Source organism: Maniola jurtina, chromosome 15 (assembly GCF_905333055.1).
Source record: "Maniola jurtina chromosome 15, ilManJurt1.1, whole genome shotgun sequence".
Classification (NCBI taxonomy): Eukaryota; Metazoa; Arthropoda; class Insecta; order Lepidoptera; family Nymphalidae; genus Maniola; species Maniola jurtina.
In genome coordinates, this window is record NC_060043.1 from 2,161,978 (window position 1) to 2,188,318 (window position 26,341).

At 40.1% G+C, this 26,341-nt stretch overlaps 2 protein-coding genes across 2 annotated transcripts; both read right to left on the reverse strand.

The window, feature by feature from the left end:
- Positions 1–663: 663 nt before the first annotated feature.
- Positions 664–9,448, reverse strand: LOC123872436 (venom carboxylesterase-6-like). The gene is made up of 10 exons (XM_045916720.1): positions 9,263–9,448; positions 7,543–7,639; positions 6,804–6,989; positions 6,309–6,494; positions 5,050–5,240; positions 4,457–4,625; positions 3,917–4,101; positions 3,025–3,175; positions 1,671–1,794; positions 664–892 (listed from the first exon to the last, which is right to left on the reverse strand). Exons 1-10 carry the CDS (start codon positions 9,446–9,448, stop codon positions 709–711), a joined length of 1,659 nt encoding a protein of 552 aa, XP_045772676.1. The 3' UTR covers positions 664–708.
- Positions 9,449–14,468: 5,020 nt separating this feature from the next.
- Positions 14,469–24,585, reverse strand: LOC123872415 (venom carboxylesterase-6-like). The gene is made up of 10 exons (XM_045916681.1): positions 24,322–24,585; positions 21,863–21,959; positions 21,029–21,214; positions 20,395–20,580; positions 19,770–19,960; positions 18,448–18,616; positions 17,558–17,742; positions 16,856–17,006; positions 15,552–15,672; positions 14,469–14,823 (listed from the first exon to the last, which is right to left on the reverse strand). Exons 1-10 carry the CDS (start codon positions 24,517–24,519, stop codon positions 14,628–14,630), a joined length of 1,680 nt encoding a protein of 559 aa, XP_045772637.1. The 5' UTR covers positions 24,520–24,585; the 3' UTR covers positions 14,469–14,627.
- Between the last annotated feature and the right edge of the window lie 1,756 nt (positions 24,586–26,341).

Consider the following 26,341-nt stretch of genomic DNA (forward strand, 5'->3'; position numbering starts at 1 on the left):
TTTTAACTGTGAACCAGATAACAATAAATACAACAAATGGTGCCTATCGATAATAATAAGCGATCTCTTCCAGGCAAACTAGTATTCGTAGGCAATAAACATGAAACATAAGGAAAATATTTAATTAGATGTTGTAATAATAGGAAAATTGTACGATAGAAAACATGTGCATATAATTTTCCTATTGTTACAACATCTAACTAACGTTTTTCTTGTTTTTTTTGTTTCTTCTTTTATGTCGTACAGCTTTTTACATAGGTAGGTACATACTTTCAAAGAATGGAGTGTACGGTGAGTTCACCGTGTGTTGCCCACGCGTCGTCACCATGTCGTACGTACATTGACCATCAAATGAAATCAAAATCATTATTCAAAGTAAATACTATTTGTACACCTTTTCTTTTTCAGATTTGTTAGATAGATAGATAGATAAAATCTAGCTAGAAGTAATAAAAGTACATTTATATTCTCAATCTTTTATAATTTCTTATCACTTTTATCAAACCTTTCTTTTATAATTTGTAGATACATGTCTTTTTAACCGACTTCTAAAAAAGGAGGAGGTTCTCAATTCGTCGGTTTTTTTTATGTATGTTCCCTGATTACTCATAGACCACTGGACCGATTTGGATTTTTTTTATAAACATAATAACTTAAAAAATAATATTGTAGTGAAATTCCTGAAATTATTAAAGTTGATATCTTCTATTAATTGCTAACGCAGAAGTTTTCATTCTCGTTGAAGCCGAGGTTGTCCCAGAACACTTTGTGTCCGAAGTCTGCGGTTGACTTCATTTCTATGTCATCAGGTCCAGTTATATCCAGGTAGTTCACTTCAGGTTCTCCCGGACTGACTTCCAACCATTCGGGGCCGTCCGTTAGTTCTGGGACTCTGGTAACATAAGAGAAGTCGTTAGCAGAATTTTAATCTAAATAGATAAAGGGAAAGGTGACTGACTGACTGACAGATCTATCAACGCACAGCTCATGGACGGATCAGGCTAGGCATGTAGATAACTATTATGATGTAGACATTCGCTAAAAAAAGATTTTGAAAAATTCAACCACTGGGGGTACAATAGGGGTTTGAAAGGAAGTCACGGATGCCCGTGAAGTTAGTTTTTTATACAATCACGAGCCCTTGACTGCGATCTCTCCTGATGATAAATTACGATGCAGTCTAAGATTTAGTTGGATGACAGACGGTTAAAGTTACGATATAGCTAGCCTAGGGTTAAATTTAGACCAACAGTTATAAAAAGTACTGTGGGTTGCACAAGTTACAATTCACACCTTCATTATTAAGGTAAAATTTTGGTTCAAAGTTAATAAGTCTTACATTATGGAGAACTTTCAGACATGCAGGTTTCTTCACGATGTTTCGTTTCATCGTTAATGTAAGTGATATTTATTTTAAAATGTAGATAAATGAAGATGGAAAAGTTACAGGACTAGGTTATCAGACGTTTGCTTTGTCTAAATGTTGCAGTTAAACGCTGGAGTAAAATGCTCGGAACATGAAGTTGGTGTCATTGGTAGGCGGGAATTTGTCAGTGCGTGAAGCGAAAGGTTGACTGATAACAATAAACCAATGTACGCCACCACTAGTAAATCACCCACTGCGCAGGTTCAATGACATATTACTTTTATCTGACGGCATGTTGACTCACCCAGTGCTAGCAAAACTGTAGATCATGTCAAGGAAAATATCCCTCATCCGTACATCTTCCGGCCTGGTTGCGTCTGGGACTCCATACCGGAAGAACAACATTATGTCGTCTCCGTGGCTTGTACCTGTAATGCATTTTCTTTTTGTTTTCTTAAATAAAAAATAGCCATACTAATCATGACTAATATTCCCCTTTCCCCTCAACTAAGCGTTAAGCTTGTGCTAGGAGTAGGTACGATAATAAGCAAGGGGTGGAATATGAATCGCCGACCTTTTGGAATTCAGTCCGCTCTTCAACGGTTGAGCTATTGATGCTCTTGAAAATATATCGTTTTCTATCAACTACTTTCTGTAGTTTCCGCATAGTTCGCCGGCTGTAGTGTAGATGTGAGGTCGATGGTGTACGTTTTTAACCCCCGACCCAAAAAGAGGGGTGTTATAAGTTTGACGTGTGTATCTGTGTATCTGTGTATCTGTCTGTGGCATCGTAGCGCCTAAACGAATGAACCGATTTTAATTTAGTTTTTTTTGTTTGAAAGGTGGCTTGATCGAGAGTGTTCTTAGCTATAATCCAAAAAAATTGGTTCAGCCGTTTAAGAGTTATCAGCTCTTTTCTAGTTTTCTTGTAGAAAAGAAGGTTAGATAACCGTTAGGTTCATAATATTATGCCAATTGACAAATGTCAAGCTGTCAAGATGGACGTTGCCTAGATACATAATTATTTATTTGAAAATGATGTTTTGGAAAACTCGGATACTTTGGATCGTAGGCGCGGAATAGTCCAAGTCGGGGGTGTTATAAATTTTTAATTTACACTTGTGTAATAAGTTATGGACATACTCCACATTTTTATAAAATGCAAACTTCTTGAAAAACCCTATTATAATGTAAGGGATTTTTGGGGATTAGTTAAATTATAACAAAGCTTGGGAATGAGTTGCTTAAAGTGGATGTGACGGGTCTGCCCGCGAAATTCAAATTTTATTTGGTTTTTCGCAATTTGTAAACTAATACGACAAAGTAGGCTTATGGCATTCTATTTGCGACAATAACAGTATCATCTCCACCTATTCATATACAAATCTTTACTTGAAAGGATCCAGTTTAAGAAATTAGCTCTAGTATCGACTGTAACTCACAAATTAGTCGATACTAGAGCTAATTTCTTAAAATGGACCTTATCAAGTAAAGATGTTTTAAATATAAACATGTGGAAATGATGCTACCATTGTCTGCCCTCAGACCCGTACAGTTTTGATTGGTAGTTCTAATAAGTTTTAAATGATATGACGTTATAATTTTTGGATATTCGAAACCGAGATGTGTAAATTCGTAAAGCCAGCTGCTGGACTTACCATAGTTATTGTCGTTCCCGGCCATTATATTGGTGAGGCTGTATTGCCACCGGTAAGCGAAGCGGTACACATAGGTCGGTGCAAGTGTTTTTTGAGCGTGAATATAAGCGAGCTTCCCATCTCCGTCCTTGAGCAAACGGTCTCCTAGGGCCTTTACAAAATAACAAAGAAATATGATTAGTATATTTTTTTTTTAGTTTCCTCCTTCAATGTTTTTGTTCAACATTCTGATTCGATGCTTTTCCGGTATCCGTGTTTCCTGCCACGTATAACTAAGTACCTTCAAAGCAAGAGTGAATAGGCATCTTCTAGGGAAGAGCGCTCCAACTTAGGCTTCATCGCTGCTTTCCTCAAGGCATGATTGTCGTCAAGTGCAAGCCTATTCTGCAATAATAATAAAATAGGTAGATGCCTCAGCAATTGAAGGTCAAAAGGCGGACTGCTTTATGGTCTTTTTTGTAGGCGTTGAATGGAATGCGTAGAAGTAGACCTGAGGTAATGCGCAATCTGGAGAAAGCAGACGAAGGAGCGCGATAAATGAAAAAAAGACTGTAGATGAGCAAGAACCACAAAGCGGTGCAGGTGTGACTCTCTCATAGAGTCATATTTGTTGTGTTTGCCGTGAGCTTTAGGACCGCTAAGGCATCGCCAAGGTCTGCACTTCTACATCGTCTACTCCTATAGTTAAAATTTTAAGGCCAAGTATGAAGCATAGGATATGGAATGCCCAAGATATCCATTATCCCCGCTCTGGTTCTTTTAAAGGAAGAGTGAATGAGCACCTAGAAGGCAGGAGCGCAATAACCTTACACTGTATCATTTCCTACTGTTTTGTGTGATTGCAGCCAAGCCGATACAAAAAGTGTGTGAAAAAAATGTATCACTTGCTTACTTCAACAAGTCCCGTAAATGTGTCTAGTCCAACTGGTTTGCCGTCTAAGTATTCTTGTCTAATTTTTTCAGCAACACTGGCGCGAAGGTCAACCGGCAGAGTGTCACTATATTTGAAAATGTTGCTTGCCAGGTGTTCCCAATTTGATTCCAGCTCAGTGAGTAGTTCCGGGTTAGCTTGGAAAACTGTGATGTAAAATTTCACCATTAGTTTTTCTTTGGACGATGTTTTGTTAATAGAGATTTTTTGGGATACAAAATATATAATATAATGAAAAAAAATCTCCTGACAATTTTTTTTTATGTACTTATAAAAAGTTTTGGAAATATGAGGTCACAAAACGCTCTCCAGGCCAACTCAAAAATTCCTTATTTTGGTCCAGTTTTGATGTTTCGTGAGATGGAACTAATGTGTGACGTCACATATTTTGACCCATTTGACTATTTCATACAAGCTCCCCATACAACGCGCGTTTTGACGCTGATTTGATTAATTGCTAACATCCCTAACATTATGATGTAGAAGAAGAACTACTCTTACTTGCACCAGGATATAATCCTTCGTAGGCCATCTCGCATGCGATGAGTGGAACAGGTTGCATGGCACCAGCTTCAGTTGCGATGTAAGGGTGCTGAGTGAGGAACGGCTTTTTCGTTCCTGGGGCTTCAGCGGTTGGCGCGAACAAGCTGAACCAATGCTGTGACCACTCCTGAAATATTGTATTGTAGGCATTACTTTACGGTCCATGATATACTTGAGGGATCAAAAGCTTAATTTGCTTTAAATAATGCAAATCTGTTCGGGCATTTAGAAGTTATGGTGGAATAATACATGAACCTTGAAAATATTGCACTCTTTTGAGCATCGTGTAATAAAATTCTAGCTTGCTCCAATTTTCAAACTTAAAGCGTGAGTTATACATAAAAATAAACAAAACTGACAATTTTTTAAAAATGCTGATCGACTGATTTTCATTGTACCGGAACAAAAAGGTCAGGACAGCTGAAGTTGGACAAGTAAATATTTTTCCCAGGATTTTGGGTTTTTAACTGGGACAATATGGGGATACTGTCCCAGTTTAAAAAAAATACACTGTGTAATATTTTTGTGTGAATACTGAATATAAAACTTACAAACATCTGAATTTGGGCAGTGACGATATCTTCTCCGGATTTGTTTTTCAGGCAATTGGCCATTTCGCTAGTGTCAGTAGTAGGACAGCCAATAATAGCGGCGAGAGCTTCGGCCTTCTCTGCTGGTTTAGTATCATACGCCCATGGTACAAACGCTGAACCGCTGGACGCGAAACCTCGGTGGAATGTACCTAGGATGTATGCAAGTGGTACGATCAAAAGAACTCTTGCCACCACATAGATACTCGTATTCCTGCGCTCATTGAACTGGCAGGGATTGGTCGAGATGATAACAAGAGACCTGATTAATGGATTGACGCTGGTTCCCTGAGAACGGGAATGGATGGATCTCAATGTGAGACGCAAGTGCAACGTGCTTTGTCACATTGAGATTGTGTTATATCAGGGAGATAGTATCAGTATAAAAAATAATTATTTCACTGCGGTTAATAGCCTCATCTGGGGAAAGAAAGGCTGGCTATTGTTTGCGCAAAGGATCAGCCTGGCTGTCTAACGTAGGAATGCAGCCAGTATTCTTGGTACCATTCCACGCGGGCATGATTTGTACACTAATAAGGTAAGGCTGTTTGGCGCTGTGGTGAACACAGGTCTTAAAAGTAGGATAATATTTCCGGTTCCCGGAAGGAGCAATTCAATTTTTTTAAGGTGTCTCTGGTCTGAATTCTGAACTAGTTAGTCTGTAGTCATAGTTGATTACCAACAAATATGTACCGCCAAGCGATTTGACGTTCCGGTATGATGGGGTGTGGGTTTAGTTAAACTGCTATACCTCTTCCAAGTTAGCCCGCTTCTTTCCATCATTGCTTCGTCATCAGGGGAGATCGCAGTCAAGCAAGGGCTAACTTGTAATGAAATAAAAAAGAGTTTATAAAGTGAATAGGCATTTTTTAGGCAAACGATCTTAGGCCATATCGGCTCTTCCCATCAATTGTGGCCAAGTGTATGGTGAATAAAAATAATAGGCTCCCGTTGGCACCCTTTGGGTACTGAACCCTAAAAAGATACAGGTCATACAGGTGTTCCATTTCACGAATACCGTTTGGCTATGTTTGTGTGAGTGCACAAGCACATATTGTTATAGTGTGCGTGGGGTTTTGATCGCAACGCGGTTTACTTTACGCACACAAATGCGTTAACGCTTATCGGTACATTCACTACTACAACCAAAGCTGAGTGGTCACCGTGAAATAGAACATCTATAACAAAACACAGTTTACACTTGAGAGTAAGTAAAGTACCTTTAGAAAGCGGTGATAAGTAGTGGTAGTGCACACTTGCAGCGCCAGCTGAAGAGCCCATTAGGGTAATGCTGTAAGGGTCGCCGCCGAATTTGATGATGTTATCCTGAACCCACTTCAAGGCGAAGGACTGATCCTTTAGACCAGTGTTGCCTGGTATCTGATCATCTCCTGTGCTTAGAAAACCTGAAACAGAAAGGCATACCTATTTACGTTGTCTGTCTTACAAGTTGGAAGGAAGGCCATAAATATCTTACTTTTTTGATGTTAATCATTTTCCTGTAATAGAACATCTAACTTTCCTAAACGTAGTCATGAAGCTATATTTGATAAACGAATTTCTTTCTAAAAAAAATTGGATTTTTTTTAAATCTGAAAGCGACCAACTGAGGAAACGAGTCATTATCGCTACCTATGATTGCTCCTTAAAAGAAGGGTACTGCTGTAACTAATCTAGCAGGTTTAGTTTAAAACACTTTTGTAGAACCAACTTACCTAGTGGTCCCAAACGGTAGTTGAATGTGACTACGATCACGTCTCTGTCCATCAAGTGGACAGCATCATACTGTCCACCAGCGCCGTACAGGAAGCCTCCACCGTGAATGAAGACTACCACGGGTAGCAGAGCATCTTCGGATGGGTCCGGTGTGTGGATGTTTAAAAAGAGACAGTCTTCGTTACCTGAAAAGAGAAATTTCAGATTAGCGAACTAGGAAAAGTAGGAACCAGCTGGATAAGAGATTATGACAACCAAGTTGTGATTGGATCATTAGGGAAGATCAACAGTGGATGCAGGCTGATGGGATGATATCAAATTGATTGAACGTTAGATGCATTTTCACGATTCAAAAGTACCTACTTGTAAAAGTTATATATTTTATTTATTTATTATTTAGAATTGGCTGCAGCGTTAGTTCGAATTGGTGGATGCATTGGGTGGATGTAGTTAACTCTGGCTTTAGGCTAAGACTCGTTAAGAAGAGGCAATGGAATTTTTGAAGACTATTTATTCACTTTCTCTCAACAAGAACAAAGAACAAAGAAGTAAATATCAAAAAAAAAAAAACAACAGAAAAAAGTGATTTTGAGCCGCCTAGGCCTACGTAAGTACCAAAACGGTGAAAAAAAAATTAAATGTTTAGCAAATATGGGTTTATTCACTCTGTTATGTTCCTAGTCAATTTTGGGGTGTATTCTAAAGGGGAAGAAGAAGAAAAAATAAAACATTAACTACCTAAGACTGTGTTAGAGAAAGGATCGAATTGCAGACAAGCTGATGGAACTGTTGTGGCATTCTTTACACCTGTCCAGGACTTGATAGCTTGCGGTTCCTGAAAATATAATCAAAATCACACTAATATTATAAAAGCCAAAGTTTGTATTTGTGTATGTACGAGTATGTGTGTATGTATGTGTGTGTGTATGTTTGTTACTCCTTCACGCATTAGGCTGAAATTCAGAATGGAGATAGATAATATTCTGGTATAGCACATAGGCTACTTTTTATAAAAAAAATGCCCGGAAAATCAAAAAGTTCCCACGGGATTTCGAAAAACCTAAATCCACACGGACGAAGTGGCGGGCGTCAGCTAGTGTTACATTAAAACTTAAAACTAGTCTTAACTAGTTATCTCCTGTACAAATCATGTCCGCGTGGAATGGTGCCAAGAATACTGGCTGCATTTTCGCGCTGAACCACCAGGCTAATCTTTTGCGCGAAAAATGAGCCAGCCCTTCTGTTACCAGGCCCGCGGTGAAAAGCTCCATGGCCAAATGGAACAGAAATGTAACTCTCGATAAGACAGGCATACTTCCGCCGCTTACCGTTTTCACCTATTTCTGCTGCGACACCCGGTCTTGATGCTGTATTAAAATTAGCCTTGATACTTTAGCGCCTTAACGGTGAAGTCCGGGAACCCGGAAGTTACCACTTACTACGCCTACAGGGTACCTATACAATTGCGCTCGGGTTGGGAGGTCGTCAAAATGACAAAAATGGAAAGTAGATGAGTATTGGCTCCTTTCCAATTCGGATTACGGAACATTTCAGATTGCCATACAGTGCTTCATCTCTTTTATGATGTTTTCCATCCCAAATCTTCCACCTTTTAAATGTTGAGTGTTCGTTAAGGTCGGTGTTATGTTGGTTTTATATAATACTAGCTGACGCCCGCGACTTCGTCCGCGTGGATTTAGTTTTTTCGAAATCCCGTGGGAACTCTTTGGTTTTCCGGGATAAAAAGTATCCTATGTGCTAATCCAGGATATTATCTATCACAATTCCGAATTCCAGCCAAATCCGTCCTGTAGTTTTTGCGTGAAGGAGTAACAAACATACACACACACACACACACACATACAAACTTTCGCCTTTATAATATTAGTGTGATTTATTATACTTTATTTAATTACTAGTAATGGCCGGGACTTCGTCCGCGTTGATTTAGGTTTTTAAAATCCAGTGGGAACTCTTTGATTTTCTGGGATAGAAAGTAGTCTATAATTACCGTCTCCAAAACGCAAGCTACTCGTATCTTTGTACCAAGTCGACGATGCACGTAATTTCGTTTGTTGATTTTCGGAACCAAACCTTCCTTCCTTTCTCGGGGCATCAAGCATCGGAAAGAATCTCTATACCTTTCCACAAAATCGTTCGAACGTATAGGGTGAAAAGCTAGCAGATAAACAGACAGACAGACTTCCGCTTTTATAATATTAATATGGATTTTATATATTTAGGCAGAAATCCCACTAAAACATAGGCGAGAAATGCATTGTTTAGGTATATCAGAGTTGCTAGATCGTTCATTCGCAAATTCTTGAAAACAGACTTTTCAAGAATTTAAACTCATTGGCGATTCCTCTGGCGCTGTAAATTTTCATGAGCACTTTACAACGGGACTCACATCACCACGTAAAGTACTTATTTTAATCTTTTTCTTAAAAACACTTACTTTAAATTTATTTCTTCCAATCGGCGGCTGGGCGTAGGGTATTCCCAAAAAGCTAGCAAAATTCCTGCCATTTGTCGATACTCTCCAAATTCCCTGCAAACTACCTTTGGATACTTGTACTATGGGATCCTCGCTAGTTACTGCGGTAACTAGGAGTAAAGATAGTAAAAAATTTAACGGCGCCATCTTTAGACAAACCATGCGCGTGAAGCGGACTATGGCGATAAATTGAATTGCGATTGAAAAAAAGCTGCCTTTTTATCCTCTGTAACGCTATAGGTATTATGTGTGTTTACCATATGTTTACACACGTGTGATTCGCTCCGACCTTGCCTAAAACCTATTTTCTTCGTTAAAAAACATTATTATTTAGTTTATTTAGTTTTAGCGTTTAAACTATTGTGAGAGATTTCCATTATTAATAATTTATTATATAAGGATCCGGCTTTACTACGTGTTTAGTCGACATAAGTATGGGGACCTTCACCACATCACACATATTATTTTACACACACGTTCCATTCAGATCACATTCACTCATATATTTCATTTTAATCATAATTTATATATTTTATCGACAATCTTGTCGATATCGGCAAGCGTCGACCATGCGCCCTCACTATAGGCTGCGCAGGCGCATAGAAAATAATGTAACTCGGCGCGCGGCCACTGCATTGACCTAATTCAGTCGCACCTGGCCTCCGACGCGAAGTGCATGTCGCCTTCCGGCCGATACCACGCGGTCGTGACAATACGGTAACCGCGCGCCATAACTGGTGACCCCGACGTGATCAGTGGATCCGAGGATACTGTGAAATCTGAAGGAGGAGAGGAGCATATAACAATACGCAAAAAACGTGCTCACCGCGTGGTTGCTTCGCCGTCGGAATACATAAAAATCCGGATACCACCTTTCTGGCCGGAAGATCCGGAACTATGGTTCGCCCAAATAGAAGGCCAGTTTGAGATTGCAGGAGTGGTGTCTGAAAACACCAAGTTCTTCTACATCACAAGCAGCCTAAGCAACCAGTATTCCAAGGAAGTCAAAGACATAATTACTTCACCGCCGGAATCCAACCGATACACCAAATTAAAAGAGGAGTTGATAAAGCGGCTCTCAGCATCCCGTGATAGGAAGATCCAATAACTCCTCAAACATGAGGAGCTGGGCAACCGGAAGCCATCCCAGTTTTTACGCCACTTGATAGGCTTAGCAGGATCTTCGGTGCCCGAGGACTTCATCAAAAGCATCTGGTGCAGCAGACTGCCCGCCAGCATCCAGACGCTGATAGCATCACAGCCAGCAGGATCTCTCGAGGACCTGGCGGACTTGGCTGACCGCGTATGTGATATCGTCTCGCCAGCACCGCAGGTTTCCACGTCCAGCGCTGCTCCAACAACTTCAGTCCACAGCGTCGAGTCCATGGCATTGGAGATAGCCGAACTGAAGGAAGCAGTCAAAAACTTGACCATGCAGCTGAATAGACGAGATAGACAGCCCCGACGAAGACAAACTGAGCGTTCCACCAGTCGTCGGCGCAACCGCTCTCAATCAAGCTACAGGAAGTACCCAGCTTGTTGGTACCATGCCAAGTTCGGGTCGAATGCGACAAAATGTGTCAAGCCCTGCAACTTCGCCTCGGAAAACCAACAGAGCGGTCGGTAATGGCGGCCGACGACTGCTCACCTACATCACCGGGCCGCCTGTTCATCACCGATTGCAATTCAAAAATCGATTTTTTAGTGGATACAGGTAGTGATGTGTGCGTTTTCCCGCGGAGTGTGTTTTGTGACCGTCGAGCTAAGACGAAGTTTCAACTCACCGCGGCAAACGGTAGTGTAATAGAAACCTACGGGTATGTACATTTAAATCTAAATTTTAATTTGCGCCGGAACTTTACTTGGAGTTTTATCGTAGCCGATGTAACTAGAGCCATTATTGGCGTAGACTTTTTGTGTTATTATAATCTTATTGTTGATGTTAAAAATAAGCGTTTAATCGATAACACAACATCATTGTCAACTATTGTTTTTGTAGATAAGAACGTTACTAATATTAATTCTGTAAAAATTCCGTCTGGCAACACACAATATCATTCCATTCTATCTAAATATCCGGAAATAACACGACCGGCCGGCGCACCTACTATCAAGGTACACAACACACAACACTACATACGCACTACACCTGGCCCCCCGGTATCATGTTCCCCTCGCAGGTTAGCCCCGGACAGATTAAAGATCGCGAAGCAGGAATTCGAGCAAATGCTGAGCAACGGGACGGCACGACCATCCGAGAGCCCCTGGTCATCTCCCCTGCACCTAGCCGCCAAGAAAGACAACGGCTGGCGGCCATGCGGGGACTACAGGCAGCTCAACGCGCGTACCATCCCAGACAAGTACCCGATCAAACACATCCATGACTTCGCTCACAGTATATCTGGATGCAAGGTATTTTCTACTATTGACTTAGTTAAGGCTTATAATCAGATACCAGTGTTTGAAGAGGACATACCGAAAACGGCGATCACAACCCCTTTTGGGCTGTACGAATTCCCCTTCATGACTTTCGGACTCCGAAACGCAGGTCAAACCTTTCAAAGATTCGTAGACGAAATGACCAGAGGGCTTAATTTCTGCTATTGTTATCTAGACGATTTTTTAGTATTTTCTAGGGACGCCACAGAACACGAAAATCATCTAGAACTACTCTTTGAAAGAATGAAAAAATATGGTGTCTTAGTAAACACTTCTAAGTGTGTTTTTGGCGCGTCAGAAGTGCAATTTTTAGGATACCATATTTCTGCTGCCGGTACTAAGCCACTCGAGTCCAAAGTCCAAGCTATTAAGGATTTTCCGAAACCAAAGACGATTAAGTCACTTAGGCGATTTTTAGGCATGATTAATTTTTATCGGCGATTCATACCTAATGCCGCAAAAATTCAAGCCCCATTAAATGCCCTACTCTCTGGTTCAGTTAAACCCTCACATCCGGTGGACTTGACAGGTGACGCCCTAATAGCTTTTGAGGAATCCAAGGACAGTCTTTGTAATGCTGCCTTATTAGCACACCCCGACTGCGAAGCCAAACTCGCTCTTGTCACAGACGCATCTGACTTGGCATTGGGTGCCGTGCTACAGCAATATAAAGACAACGCCTGGCAGCCCCTAGCTTTTTTTTCACGGAAGCTTAGCCCTTCACAGCAAAAGTACTCGCCCTATGACCGCGAGCTACTCGCTATATATGAGGGAATAAAATATTTCCGTCATATGCTCGAGGCTAGGCACTTCATAGTCTATACTGACCATAAACCTTTGTGTTATGCATTCCACACACGGAAGAATAACTGTTCACCGCGTCAGTATAGACACCTGGATTTTATATCCCAGTTCACGAGCGACATTCGTCACATATCCGGCAAGGACAACGTTGTCGCAGACACTTTGTCCCGTGTAGATGGTATACAGAATCCAGTTGATCTCGAAGTGCTAGCCAAAGCACAATCGGAAGATACCGAGCTTTTGCAATTACTGAATGACGAGTCCTCGCTTCGTTTCGCCAAAAGCAAGGAACCCGGAAGCGATGTCGAATTGTATTGCGACGTAAGCACTGGGACACCCAGACTTTTCGTTCCCATGTGCTTACGTAAGCAAGTGTTCGACAGCCTTCACGGTTTAAGTCATCCTGGCGCAAACGCTACCGCTAAACTAATTGCACAGCGATTCGTTTGGCCAGCCATCAGGAAAGACTGCCGAGAATGGTCGCGCACATGTCTGTCTTGCCAGCGCTCCAAGGTTTACCGTCATGTGTCTGCACCTTTAGGCACATTCGAATTACCTCGAACCAGGTTTTCTTTCGTGCATATCGACCTCATCGGCCCACTTCCCTATTCGAACGGTTTCCGTTACTGCTTAACAGCAGTGGACCGCTTTACAAGATGGCCAGAAGTCATTCCTATAGTGGATATCACTGCCGAAACGGTGGCAAAGGCATTGTTGTCAGGCTGGATCGCTAGATATGGCAGCCCATCCTTCATTGTGACGGATAGGGGTGGCCAATTCCAATCAGAATTATTCAGCTACTTGTCCAAGATAGCTGGATTCAAGCACCGTCAAACCACGGCTTATCACCCCGCCTGCAACGGCCTTGTAGAAAGATTCCATCGGCAACTAAAAACCGCTATTACATGCCATGCCGATAGCAACTGGACAGAATCACTACCACTAGTGCTATTGGGCATTCGAAGCGCCTTCAAAGCCGACCTTCAGTGTTCCTCAGCAGAACTCGTCTACGGAGAGCCTTTAAGACTACCAGGCGAATTCTTTGAAAACAACGTGAATACTACAACTGACATTACCGACTTTACAGCCAGAATTCGTTCGTTTTGCCAACGACTGCAACCTTGCCCCGCTTCGCGCCATAGTAAAAACAAGACATTCGTTTATAAGGACCTTGCTACTTCTAGCCACGTATTCATCAGAGAAGATGCGTCAAAGAGTACCTTCCAACCTGCATACTCCGGTCCCTACGAAGTGATGGAAAGAAGCGACAAAGTATTCAAGGTAAGAGTGAAAGGCAAAGAGGTGACAGTTTCGATAGACCGCCTAAAACCGGCCTATATACTGAACACCGATCTGCCTCACACTACATGCCCAGACATCAGTCCCCCAGTTGCGGATAGCTGCCCGGCCTTACCTCGAACAACGAGGTCCGGTAGACGAGTTAAACTCCCAGATTTTTATCGTCCGTAAGTACGGCCTCCCGGGGGGAGTGATATGGGGACCTTCACCACATCACACATATTATTTTACACACACGTTCCATTCAGATCACATTCACTCATATATTTCATTTTAATCATAATTTATATATTTTATCGACAATCTTGTCGATATCGGCAAGCGTCGACCATGCGCCCTCACTATAGGCTGCGCAGGCGCATAGAAAATAATGTAACTCGGCGCGCGGCCACTGCATTGACCTAATTCAGTCGCACCTGGCCTCCGACGCGAAGTGCATGTCGCCTTCCGGCCGATACCACGCGGTCGTGACAATACGGTAACCGCGCGCCATATAAGCTCGACTAGTTTAGTATAAAAGGTATAAAATAATAGATATTCTTAATTTTCATTCTAACTTTTATATTTATATAAGTACAAGTTATATTTTCTTTGGTTTCTTGATATAAGTACATAGGTATTTTTATTTTTTTCAATTTTTTATATTTTTTTAATATAATGAAAAATGGTTATAAATGAGCTTGTTTTTTTGCTGCTATTTCTGGAACTCTGGATGGAGAATCTCAAGAGAAGTGTTATCTTAAGAAAGCACTACTTAGGCACAGAACATGATTTTTGGAAATTATTAAAGTTCATCTCTTATGTTGACACGATAGTTTTCATTCTCGTTGAAGCCAAGGCTGTCCCAGAAGGCCTTGTGTCCGAAATCTGCGCTGGACTTCATCTTCATGTTCTTAGGTCCAGCTATCTCGAGGTAGTCTAATTCAGGTTGTCCCGGTTTGACTGTCAGCCATTCGGGGCCGTTCCGAATTTTTGGGACTCTGGTAACAAAGGAAATTAGCACGGGTTAGTAAAAAGACAATTTTCACCTACATCACACTTCACACTAATATTATAAAGGCGAAAGTTTGTATGTGTGTGTGTGCGTGTGTGTGTGTGTATGTTTGTTACTCCTTCACGCAAAAACTACTGGACGGATTTGGCTGAAATTTGGAATGGAGATAGATAATATCCTGGATTAGCACATATGCTACTTTTTATCCCGGAAAATCAAAGAGTTCCCACAGGATTTCAAAAAACCTAAATCCACGCGGGCGAAGTCGCGGGCATCGGCTAGTATATGATATAAACCTATTCACGCTCTGCCCACGAATTTTTCACTATAAGTAGAAGCGTAGTGAGACGCGGCGAATGCGGACACAAAATTCTAAGCATCAAGTAACTTGAACAACCCGCGATGCCCGGTTTTGTCGCTTTACTTACATTTATACAGCTCTACAGTTTACCGCGCATCTCCGCACTTTTAAGTTCGTGGGTAGGTGGTTGAAATGGATTCGCACTATTAAACAGTTATTCGTAATAGGTAACCAAAACTTAACTGGAGAGCGATTAGGCGCGATTGGGACACTAATCCTATTATTTGAAAGATGTCGATTCAGGATCAAACCGACAGTTTCCTCACTCTAGTACACTCTGCCGTAACCGTAGTATAACTTTGACCACCTGTCATGTAATTGGACCTAAGTAGGGAGTAGGAACGCAAACCTACCCAGTACTAGCGTAGCTGTAAATCATATCTAGAAGCGTTTCCCTCATCCGTATATCCTCAGGGTTTGTTGGGTTCGGCAGGTATTTGTAGACCAGCATAACGTCATCTGCATGGCTCACACCTGAAAAAATATTTTTATTTTGCTTTGATGTATTATTTATGATCATAATCATTGCAACCATCACCAGCCTCACTACCATCACTACTGAGTGCGGGTCTTCTCGTAGAACGACAAAGCCTTAGACCGTAATCAAATATGTCGGTTAAGGGTGGATTAGCAGTTCCACACACCTTTGAAGACATGGAGACAGATGCAGGTTTCCTCACAATGTTTTCCATCACCGTTAATGAAAGAAAGTGATATTTAATTTCCTCATAACTACGAAAAGTTAGAGGGACGTATTTGAATAGTATAAATTATCTTATTGACTTTGCTGATCGCAGATGCGAATAAATCAAGAATAACAATAAGAATAAATTGTATTACATCAACTGTGTAAATTTTTAGGTGTTTTAAGTTTATCAGTTCATAACAGTTTGCTACTTTGTGGCATGCATCATTACGAAAATTGTACCTTTACAAAATTACTATGTTCTGAAAAATCATAAATTGTTATCATGAATATTAATTTAAAAAAAAATTTATTTGAAAAGTCCAAGGTTGAATACTTAAGGTCTGTTTTAGATTGCTGACAGACTGTAGTCCGCGTACCGTAGGTATATCTAGGTTGGTTCTAGTACTGACACGCAGTGTAAACTGCATAGGGAAGCGCAATAGGTCAGCGATTGCGAACTGCACACAAACTGCATTGTACTAGCTACAATGCAGTTTGTAGTTTAAATAATAATAAAATATTAAATGAAAACGTATATTTATACAAATGGCAGACTGAAAATAATTATGTGCACATTGTGCTCATATTAGTGCCAATATTCATATCCATTTTGCTATGAATGTTTTACCAATTCACGGCATAATAACGGGATTGATTTTAACCCTTGACAACCAAGGGACATAAATCCCTAGCCATTGGTATTTTACTTGTACGTAAAAACTAAGCTTCCTAGCTATAATTTTAAAAATAATAATAATATGTTCCTGAAAGTAGTTTTACTTAATTATTTATCTCATAATAACTATTATTTTTATGGTAGGTATATTTTTTAGTGGTGATTCACGAAGTTGCAAGTTGTTTTTGCAAGATCATAACTAGGTATAACGAAATGTATTTATTTAGCTGTTACTGAGTTATTGGTATGGCACAAATAAACGGGAAAGTAAACTAATTAGTAATTACACTTACCATAGTCATTTTCATTCTTGGCCATGATATTAGTTAAGCTGTATTGCCAGCGGTATGAGAAACGGTACACGTAGGTCGGTTCAAGGGACCTTTGGGCGTGGATTTGAGCTAGTTTACCGACGTTCGCCGTAAACAAGCGGTCTCCAAGGGCCTAAAGGAGAGCAATACAATTAGAACAATCGTCAAAGTTGAAAACAGAATTTCAACAAGTGTAAATTAAAAATTTATAACACCCCCGACAAATGAAGGTTACAGTAACTAGCAAAGAGCTGATAACTTTCAAACGGCTGAAACGATTTTCTTGGATTATAGCTAAGAACACTGTCGATCAAGCCACCTTTCAAACAAAAAAAGGTAAATCAAAATCGGTTCATTAGTTTAGGAGCTACGATGACACAGACAGATACACAGATACACAGACATACAGATACACAGATACACACGTCAAACTTATAACACCCCTCTTTTTGGGTCGGGGGTTAAAAAGAGTCTATCAGTCATGATTCAGTTTATAAAAAGGCATGAGGTACCAACAAATTACTGTAAAGTCTGGCTGACTTTCACACACCTTAAATGGCAAACGTGGTTGACTAATGGCCAAATCCTTCTCTTACTGAGAGGAGACCCTTGCTCTGTAGTGAGCCGACGATGATCATGATGATGATTATTGTGTTAAAGTGAATAAAACAATCTCTTGCTTACTTGAACAAGTTCTGCGAATGTGTCCTGCCCCACTGGTCTGCCCTTTAAGTACTGCTGTTTGATCTTTTGGGCGACGATACCACGCTGGTCCAGCGGCAAAGTGTCGTTGTACTCGAAGATGAAGCTAGCCAGCTGTTCCCATCTTGACTCCAGTTCGGGTAGGATTTTCGGGTCTGCTTGGTAAGCTAGAGAAGATGGGCATTATTTACGATTAATATAGCAGTCATTTAGCGGGCGTTGGAGGGAGCTATGCTTGGAGTTATTCTACGTGTTCGAATCAGAATGAGGAGAGTCGTAGAAGAACCTTTAACGTGACCTTTGAAGAACCTTTTGCAGACCTCCTTGGCGCAGTGGCAAGCACTGGGCTAGGAGGTTCCGGGTTTGATTCCTGATGGGGGTAATTTATAAATTTATAATTTCTAAACTGTCCTTGGTTTGGTCTGTTGCCCCCTTGGCCGTGGTTAAGTTACCACCCAATTTGCAAAGCCATGCCGCCAAGTGATTTAGCGTTCCGATACAATGCCGTGTAGAAACTTTTAAGGTTTAATAAAAAACTGCCATACCTCTTTCAAGTTAGCCCATATCTATCTGACTGCATCATCCCTAATTAATCACAGGTGAGATCGCATTAAAATCTTGATTATTCTCTCGGACATTGAAAAATATAATTAATCGAAAACCCGCGGAATCAGAGCACGCTCTCTCTGACTATATTATGGAATTATTAGGTCATGGTGGTATTATGATTAGGTAACCATCGCTCCGTTGAAAAACTTGTTGCTAATCGGTCTATACACACGCAAATTTTATAACTGGCTTGCATCGCACACCTTGTCCAGATTCTAAAAACATGCTAGAACAAAGAAGTACAAATACAGAGTTCTTTATACCTGCAGCAGGATATAATCCCTCTTCAGAAGTCACAGAGGTGATGAGCGGTACTGGCAGCATGGCGCCAGCTTGACTTGCGATGTAAGGGTACTGAGTGAGGAACGGATTCTTCGTTCCTGGTGCCTCCACTGTTGGCGTGAATATGGTGAACCAGTTGACCGTCCAGTCCTAAAATATTTGCTGAATTTTAGGGAGCTCAAAATGAACTTTATAGGCATAACGCTTCTTGCATTAGTGGAGTGGTGTGGGAGAATATGATGATCTGACGCGAGAGCTCAGTGATTCGTCAACTTGTGACCAATGTCAGCCCTCCCGCATCGCTCCACTACTGTAGTAGTATTATTATTATCATCTTAATTATTTATTTTAAATTTTATATATATACATTATGTTTATTTACTTTACTTTATTAGTACACCCCTTCCACTTTCTTTCATTTTTATTATCTCCTCACCCTAAGGTTGCCTGGAAGAGATCGCTATTTTATCGATAAGGCCGCCTTTTGTACATAAATCAATGTTATTTATATATTACTATGTCTTGTTGGTGTACAATAAAGAATATTTTACTTTTACTTTTTTCTTTTACTGCAGGAGCCTACTCAGTTATGCGCTATACTTACTTATAATTGTAATTTTTTTGGTTAGAATAATAATATGGAGAATGGAAATCAGAAACCAATAGAAACTCAACCAGTATGAACTAATATCGTTAATTCATAAGGATATTTGAAATGTGGAATAAAATAAGAAGAAAAGAAACGTTTGAGGTAAAATATTTAGCATTAATTTGGGCTAATCATTTTTGGTCGTGGAATAAATAAAGGAAATATTGTTGCCAATTTGGTTACGTAATCGAATTTCCATAATATTGTTCCGATTTGGATAATCGGGTTTCTACCTTAGATCTAAAAATACCTACTGCCTTTGAAATGGTGCGGATCATTTTCCAATTTCTAACAAAGTTTACAAAAAAATGAATTTAATAGCAACAAGAAACAAAAAAGATTTTTACCACATTTCATTAAGTAGTTATAAGATATTTTAGTAACATAAGTGTAAATTAAAAATTTATAACACCCCCGACAAGTGAAGGTTACAGTAACTAGAAAAGAGCTGATAACTTTCAAACGGCTGAACCGATTTTCTTGGATTATAGCTAAGAACACTCTCGATCAAGTCACCTTTCAAACAAAAAAAAACTAAATTAAAATCTGTTCATTAGTTTAGGAGCTACGATGCCACAGACAGATACACAGATACACACGTTAAACTTATAACACCCCTCTTTTTGGGTCGGGGGTTAAAAATATGAAACTTACAAACATCTGAAGTTGAGCGTTGACCAGAACTTCTCCAGGTCTTGTCTTCAGGCACTCGGCCATATCTCGAGTATTAGCGGTGGAGCAACCAACAATTACGGCAAGAGCTTTGGCCTTTTCCACGGGCTTAATGGAATGTGTCCACGATGAAAACGCTGAACCGCTGAACGCAATTCCTCGGTGGAATGTATCTAGGTGGGGTTAAAAAGTTGATGATACTTAAGTATGTACTCTGACATGCACACAATGTGGTTAAACAGAGAGCCTGGGCAGAGAAGATACTAAGGTTGAAATCTATAGAACGCACATTGACTTTACTTAGACTTAAGTTTCAGTTAAAACGAGACAGATTTATGCCAGCTGTATAGCGCTGTCTCGTTTTAAGTGTCTTAAGTCTGAGCAAAGTCTATATATCTTAGCCTTAGATAACGCTCTAGATATTTTTTACGCTTGTATAAGTAAAATTCGAGTTCAGCTGTTACTCTGATTTTCATTGTAAAAGTTAAAGCAGTAGAGCATTTAAGTCTGACTAGCTCAGCTCTGGTCTGACAAGCAAAATGCTTTTATATCCTTGTTTCCTTTTTAAATATGATCTTAAATATAATAGATAACTAAAATTTGGTACCTCTTGAAAGTGGTGACAGATAGTGATAGTGCACACTAGCACCACCAGCAGAACAGCCGGTGAGTGTGATACTGTCAGGGTTTCCGCCAAACATAATGATGTTATCGCGAACCCACTTCAAGGCGAAGGACTGATCCTTTAGACCAGCGTTGCCTGGTATATGATCGTCCCCTGTGCTCAGGAAACCTGAAAAGAAAGGTAATATTATGTTGACATCTTAGATCCTAAGATTCCTAAAGTGTTATTTTTCACCTAAAAGGCCAGCAATTAATGGGAGCAGCACTACAGAAATCTAAAATGCGTTGCCAGTTTTTAAGGAATTCGTTTCATCCATCAGCCTATATGCGTCCACTGCTGGACATAGGCCTTTCCAAGAGCGCGCCACCAAACACGGTCCTCCGCCTTCCTCATCCACCCGCTCCCCGCCACCTTCTTCAGGTCATCAGTCCAGCGAGCAGGAGGTTACCCACCCAATAAATAACCTTATAGTAAAGTTTAGTGGGTGGTTGGTTATAAAACAGGTTACCTTTCTCAACAGATCACTTGCATTTTGGCAAGGATACTACCTTAACCCTTTCTACTTATTTTTTAACTTTTTTGTAGAACTGGATCAGCATCAGAAAGATGAACTTACCTAGCGGTCCCAAACGATAGTTTACTGTGACAAAGACTACATCTCGGTCCATCATATGGACACTATCATACAGTCCTCCAGCTCCATACATGAAGGCTCCACCGTGGATGAAGATTACCACAGGTAACAGGGCATCGGCTCTTGGTTTCGGCGTGTGGATGTTTACGAAAAGACAGTCTTCGCTGCCTGAAAGAAAAAAGAAAACGCCTAGGTGGTTTGACAAATGGACACCAGCGAGTGTCAGTTGAATGCAATGGTTGCAATATAGGATCAAGGTATTTCCTCCCTAACACAAGTCTTGTAGTTTGAGAAAACTATATCTTAGTAACATTTGAAGATACGTTAGTCTGAAATTGAAACTTTTCCAAACTGAGATTCTGGTTTATCTTTAACTAGCTTGTGTCCGCGACTTCATTCGCATGGACACAACAAATCCCTATTTTACCCCCTCAGCCCGGCTAGCATGGGCAGTAGATAAAAATTATATCCCCCGATTATATCCACTGATGTCATAGAAATGAGTGGGTATAATCGGGGATATAATTTTTATCCACTGCCCATGCTAGCCGGGCAGGAGGTGAATTTTCTTAATTCTTTTCTTAGTGAATGTCTACGTCCACTAATAGCTATCTTGAGCGCTAATTAATAGCTATCTTCAATCCAAATATCAGGCCGATTCGTCCACTTATTCAGTCAGCCAGCTTTTCTTTTTATCTATGTAGATAGATTGAGTGCTAACATAAGCTAGTATTCCTTCCTCGTTAACTTTTGCTGGTCAAATATTATTAAGTTTAAAATAAAACGCTCTTGAGCAGGAGAAAGAAGAAAAGTTACCTATTATTTCATTTCCGGTGGGATCGTACTGAAGACAGGGAGAGAGAACTCTTGTGGCGTCCCATTCTCCTGGCCAGGGCTTTGCAGCTTGCGGCTCCTAGAAAAAAAACAGATTGCTTCATACAATACATGATTCTAGGTCAACGGGAAGTACTCTATAGGTTTTCTTGACAAACACGACGGATGGACAGACAGACAGACAAACAGACAGACACACAGACAGACAACAAAGTGATCCTATAAAGGTTCAGTTTTTGCTTTTGAGGTACGGAACCCTAAAAACATGATCAAATACACTTCTGTGGCAATATACCGATAACCCTGTATTTTTTATTATGTAAATAAACGATGGAGCATTTTTTACAGTTTATCAGTAGGTACCTACACAACTGTTTAATTAACTATAATTATAAATTGTTAGTGACTAATGTAAACAAACTCATATCTCTAATAATATAAGTTATCGCATTGATCCCACATCACCTCCTACTATTTTATCTTAGTCTTATATGCAATAACATAAATTGAACTTAGGTTCAATAACCCATGACATAAAAGTACAGTATACTCGCTCTACAGGTTATGGGTAGCGCATCCGTGTTCCTTACCATAGTTGGGATAAAATATTACAAAGAGGATACACAAGAATTTAATGGTTCCCAGGGAACGGGGACGGGCACTAATGTGGGACGCAACGTGCGTTGACACATTGGCGGCTCCTCATATCAGGGAGACAGCATCAAGACCGGGAGCCGCAGCAGAAATGGCTGAAAACGGCAAGCGGCGCAAGTATGCCTCTCTTATCGAGTGTTACATATTTTCGATTCCGTTTGCCGTGGAGACCCTAGGGCCATGGAGTCTTAGTGCTAAGCATTCTGAAGCCAGTATTCTTGGCACTATTCCACGCGGGCATGATTTGTATAGTCACACTTCACACTAATATTATAAAGGTGAAAGTTTGTATGTGTGTGTATGTTTGTTACTCCTTCATGCAAAAACTACTGGACGGATTTGGCTGAAATTCGGAATGGAGATAGATAATATCCTAGTTTAGCACATAGGCTACTTTTTATCCCGGAAAACCAAAGAGTTCCCACGGGATTTTGAAAAACCTAAATCCACGCGGACGAAGTCGCGGGCGTCAGCTAGTAATTAGATAAGGTTAGCTTTAAGTTTTATAGAAATTAATAGATTTCATTTTGACTTTTATGATGTAGGTGGACAAGTGTCGGCGGTTATCGTTTCAACAAAAGTTAGTTCACTCTGGAGCTGCTGACGCCATCGTCCAATTTTTAGGTTTAGCGTTAATCATGGTGGTATTGAATATACTAACTTTTGCAACCCACCTGTTCATTACACCGGTAATGTTAATATACCACGGTGTCTTGGTGAATCTTAGTTGCCTGGCTGGTTGACAAGGCCAAGGGCGCCAAGTTTTTTTAATGGGTATGCCAGAAGATTATTATACAATGCGACAACAATAATGAAGGATAGAAACAATATGAAGAATAAACGGTTCGTGATGGTTTATAATTGGCACTGGCTCCAAAATTATTGTTATATGACTACATTAACAAATGTATTTGGCAATAAATTAAATAATTTTTTAATGTTTAGTATTTGTGGTTACTTAAGTCGGTTTTATTTTTACCCAACTACGGCAAAGCCAAAATGTAGGGGTTTGATTTTAGCAGTCTATGTATGTATCCAGATTCTGTGTATTCCACCGTAACGCCTAAACTACTGGGCTGATTTTGATGAATGAGGTGTTAATTGATTCGTTATTATGCTCCGGGTGCATGCATGCATTCATATAAAAAAATTGACTGAATGAACGAACATCAAACAAGATAAAGTTGAAAACTAAAACCCGACTGCGATCGTCCTGAAATATTAAAGTAAAATTGTTTTTCTGTCGCTGTTGTTGTATAATTATATTCATGAGCTCAGAATTTTCTCCTCTTTAATTTAAGGATTTTCGGGTCTGCTTGGTAAGCTATAGAAGATGGGCATAATATTATTTACGACTAGAGGATGCCCGCGACTTCGTCCGCGTGGATTTAGGTTTTTCGAAATCCCGTGGGAACTCTTTGGTTTTCCGGGATAAAAAGTAGCCTATGTGCTAATCCAGGATTTTATCTATCTCCATTCCGAATTTCAGCCAAATCCGTCTAGTAGTTTTTGCGTGAAGGAGTAACAAACATACACTTACACACACACACACACACACACACACATACAAACTTTCGCCTTTATAATATTATAGTGTGAAGTGTGATTCATGAGCTCAGAATTTTCTCCTCTTTAATTGGGAATCCCACTCGATAGAATAGCAAAAAAAAAATTTTTTTGGAGACCTCCACGGCTAGTTAGCATTCTCCTTCGGTATAATCTTCAATGATGGTGAACTCACCAAAACAAATAAATCGCAAGGGTCTATGAATAAAATCATAACTTACTCGGAATCTATATTTTCCGATCGGCGGCCGTGCGTATGGTACCCCCAAAAAGCTTGCAAAACTTCTGCCATTTGTTGAAACTCTCCAAGCTCCTTGTAAAATACCGTTGGCGACCCGTACTTTGGGACCTTGGGTTGCACTTTGACTTCCCACTATGGCAACTAACAGAAATAATGAAAATAGTTTTAAGAACGCCATCTTGAAATGAAAATCTGTGCGCGTGCGCCACTCCCTGGCGCCAGATTGAATAACGACTACGTTGGTGCCTTTTATAATCTCTGGGGCACTTAAGTAGTTATAAGTAAAGTAGTGTTCAGGGTTCTAATGATACCGGTTTCATATACTAATGATGTTCGTTGAATAATTGAAGATCAAGTTATCTATTTTAAGGTTGACGAACCGCAAACGAGCCTATTTTTATTTAAATCAATAGTGATCGGAATGTAAACAGTGTTGATGTCTGTTGAATCTCAAGAGAATTCTTTATTTTTCCGAGATAAAAGTATATAAAGTATCGCATGCCTGTCTCCAGAATACAAGCTAAGTATCTATGTCCTAAGTTACAATCGGTCTAATTGTTGAGCCATCGATTTTATTTATTTACTTATTTATTTATTCAGATATATGTTAGCAATTGACAGCAGTCTCACCTGGTAGTAAGGGATGATGCAATCTAACGGAACCCTTCTAGGATTACTTTGTTGTCTGTCCGTCTGTCTGTATGTCCGTCCGTCCGTCCGTCTGTCCGTCCATCTGTCGTGTCTGTCAAGAAAACCTGTAGTATACTTCCCGTTGACCTAAAATTATGAAATTGGGCAGGTAGGTAGCTCTTATAGCACATGTAAAGAAATAAATCCGAAAACCGTGAATTTGTGATTGAAAGATAACTGTATCAAGTGGGGTATCATATGAACAGGCTTTTTACTTGCACATTCTAAAACAGATTTTTATTTATTTTTAAGCATAATAGTTTTTGATTTATCTTGCAAAATGTCGGAAAAAACGCGAGTACGGAACCCTCGGTGCGCGAGTCTGACTCGCACTTGGCTGGTTTTTTTTCTTCAACGTTATTAGGCAAGTGATATCTAATTGCTTAACTCGCACTTAACCGAAATATTAGAGGAGCTTGCCCGATTAACCTACACAAATTAGCAGATATGCGTACGTTAAAAAAAAAGATTCCGACGAATTGAGAACCTGCTCCTTTTCTTGAAGTCGGTTAAAAAGTACACACTAACACTACTCTATCACACACATTTAGTTTCTCAGAAAATAAGACACGTCTGGCGCTAGTGGCATCTTGGACCATTAAGTTAGTTTTGTGAGGGCCCGCATAACCATCGCTAGGTCCAAACTTTCATGCAATTAATGCGATAGACGCAAACCCCTTTCGCTGCTAGTTTAGCTTTGAAGTGGAGGGTAAACTTTAATCTTGAGATTTTGAATATTTTACATCCAATTAGGAGTCTTTTACGCAATGTTTTCCTTTACCGTTAAAGCAAGGGATATTTTACTTTTTTATTTGCCGGGATAAAAGTAGCCTATGTGTTATTACCTGAATTAACACGTAGTCTACTCTCATTATTCTATCTCCATTCCAAATTTCAGCCAAATCCGTCCAGTAGTTTTTGCGTGAAAGAGTAACAAACATAATGCAGTCACACACATACAAACTTTCGCCTTTATAATATAAGTGTGATAACTACTTATAATGTTATACTTCGATCCCTCTCTAAGATATCTGCTTTCCGATTCCCCCATCAAGGAGGCAAAGTTTCGGAACAAAACATAACTTGCTGCTAACTTAGTCCCAGCAAGTTGTAAACAAAACAAGATTAGCATAAGGCACGTAGGGGCAAACTATCAAACTTAATCATAACAATTAACAATAATAACATTATAACAACAGGCAAGTTAATATTCTCGTACCTAGTGCCTATAGGTCAACGAATCTTAAATCTCAATTTTTTTAGAGATCACTTTGTTGTCTGTCTGTCTGCCTGTTTGTCTGTCTTCTGTT